Source organism: Octopus bimaculoides, chromosome 26 (genome assembly GCF_001194135.2).
Source record: "Octopus bimaculoides isolate UCB-OBI-ISO-001 chromosome 26, ASM119413v2, whole genome shotgun sequence".
Classification (NCBI taxonomy): domain Eukaryota; kingdom Metazoa; phylum Mollusca; class Cephalopoda; order Octopoda; family Octopodidae; genus Octopus; species Octopus bimaculoides.
The window spans coordinates 22653314-22655745 of record NC_069006.1 but is presented as its reverse complement, the minus strand read 5'-3'; the positions used below and the strand labels follow the sequence as shown (position 1 = coordinate 22655745).

General features: G+C 39.4%; 1 protein-coding gene across 1 annotated transcript; it reads right to left on the bottom strand.

Moving 5' to 3' along the window:
• Positions 1–557: 557 nt before the first annotated feature.
• Positions 558–1394, bottom strand: LOC106876512 (uncharacterized). The gene has a single exon (XM_014925089.1). The coding sequence runs from the start codon at positions 1392–1394 to the stop codon at positions 558–560; it is 837 nt and encodes a 278-aa protein (XP_014780575.1).
• Between the last annotated feature and the right edge of the window lie 1038 nt (positions 1395–2432).

The window sequence follows — 2432 nt, the reverse complement described above, 5'->3', positions numbered from 1 at the left end:
AGTATATTTGCCACTTAAATGTGGCTGACCCCGAGGGGTGGATGTTACTGTTGCTTTTAGCCCCAGGAGGACATCTCCTCCAGCTGGCTATCAACACACTTCTGTGTCCTGTCTGTATTTGCCAAGGGAAGTTATCCTTCCCATCTTGGTCTACGATACGTACGTACTCGAGTTTCAGGGTTATTTCCCTTCTTCAGCGTACGACAATCGCAGACCTTCGATGCAAAAGGCATCCCTTGGCAAATATATATAAGTTTTTCCAGTGAAATTATTCACTGATATTGAAAAACTGAAAACAAGCAATGTTAAATCTCTGAACGAGGTATTAACAGTAACTGCACGATAAAGTGAAGTATATTTGCCACTTAAATGTGGCTGACCCCGAGGGGTGGATATATATATATATATATATATATATATATATATATACAGGGTAGGGAAGCAAACTTTACAATATTTTGAGGCAGGGATTGAAAGACAGTGTATGGACCAATTAGTTTATTGAAAATCATGAGAATTTATTTGCCACAAGAAACTTTACATAATGGAAAATGTTTCTATTCCATGTGTCCTCCTTCTTTCTCAATAGCTGCCTTCACACACTTCCTAAAACTTGCACAAGTGTTCCTCAAATATTCGGGAGACAACTTCTCCCATTCTTCTTTTATAGTATCTTTAAGAGAGTCGACATTGCTGTGTAATGTTCTATTGGTAGCATGTTCTAAAACACCCCAAATAGCATAATCCAGAGGGTTTAGATCTGGGCTAGAAGGCAGCCAAAAACATGATTCCAAAAACTTGCTAAAGTTGGATTTGCGGAAATCTTGTATTTTTCTAGCCGTGTGGGCTGGAGCACCATCCTGTGTCCATACATAATTACCATCTGGGTAGTTTGCTTTAAGCCATGGCAATACCTGGTATCTCAGAGTCTTGTAGGAAGTATTAACATTGATCTTTTCATCAGCTTTGTAGAATTTTATAGGCATTTTCTTTCCATCGGAAGCCACAACACCAAAAACCATAACTTGAGCAGGATGTTTTGTTTTGAATGTCCCCTTAACCTCAGCTGTCGATTTTGCAATAAATCTGTCATTTCTGCGGTTCAGAACATCGACAGTGAAGATCTTTTCATCTGAAACGATCGTTACAGTGGAGGACTTTTTCTTGAACCATGTAATAATTTTCTTGCACCATTCCAATCTCTTTTCTTTCATAGCTGTTGTCAACAAATGTTTTGGTGTTCTTGTGTAAGACTTTAACCTCAAATCATATTTTACTGCATTTCTAATGATCTTGTTGTCTACCTCAAGTTCAATTACTATTTTTCTCATGGATTTGGCTGGATCCTTTGGGATTTTGCATTTGAGAGCTTTAATGAGTCGGCTTTGACACATTTCCTGTGTCCTTATGTTTACAAGGTGGAGACAAACACTTCCACTTAGCTAAGCCTGCATCCTGAAACATGTTTCTGAGTCATTGCTCGTCATCAGCCTGGTGTAGCAATGGCTTGCTAAGTGGAGGTGCTTGTCTCCTCCTTGCAAACATAGCAAGCCATTGCTACTCCAGACTGATGACGAGCAAAGACTCAGAAACATGTTTCAGGATGCAGGCTTAGCTAAGTGGAGATGCTTGTCTCCCCCTTGTAAACATAAGGACACAGGAAATGTGTCAAGGCCAACAGGAAGCTGTGCAGCTTCATAGGTCTAAATAGCAGTAGTATTATTCCCTTCACGGGACTGTCACATTAAGTTGACAGCATACAACTACTATATATATATATATATATATATACATATCCACACACACACATACATACATATATACATATGTGTTATGTGTGTGTGTGTGTGTGTGTGTGTGTGTGTGTGTGCGCATTAAGATGAAAGGAAGACAGTATTTAATAATGATCAAGTCATTATATTTGTTATTTGTACTTACTGAAATCTTAAATTGGAAGAAGAAAACCTGCTTTAAATCCAATATGACATCCTATAGAAGTGTGGTTATTGTTGACTGATTGATGCTGGCGTTCATTGTGGCAATGTTTGATATTGGTGTTGATGAGGATGATGATGATGGTAGTGGTGTTGACAATGATGGTGGTGGTGGTGGTGGCGATGAGGATGATAATGGTATTGATGATGAATGGTGATGACAACGATGATGATGGTGATGATGATGATGGTAGGAGTGATGAGGATTGGTGTTGGTGCTGACGGGGAAGATGAGAACAGTAAAGTTGATGATAGTGGTGGTGACGACGATGATGTTGATGACAGTAGAGTAGTGTTGATGATGATAAGGCTAATGATGATGATGATGATGATGATGATGATGATGATGATGATGATGACGATGATGATGAAGAACGTAGTGAAGCTGATGGTGAATGGTGATGACAGTGACAAGGATGATGAAGGCGGTGGTGGTGG

Coding starts and splice junctions, on each gene's coding strand:
- LOC106876512 (XM_014925089.1), bottom strand. CDS start 1,394: ATGTGTCAAAGCCGACTCATTAAAGCTCTCAAATGCAAAATCCCAAAG.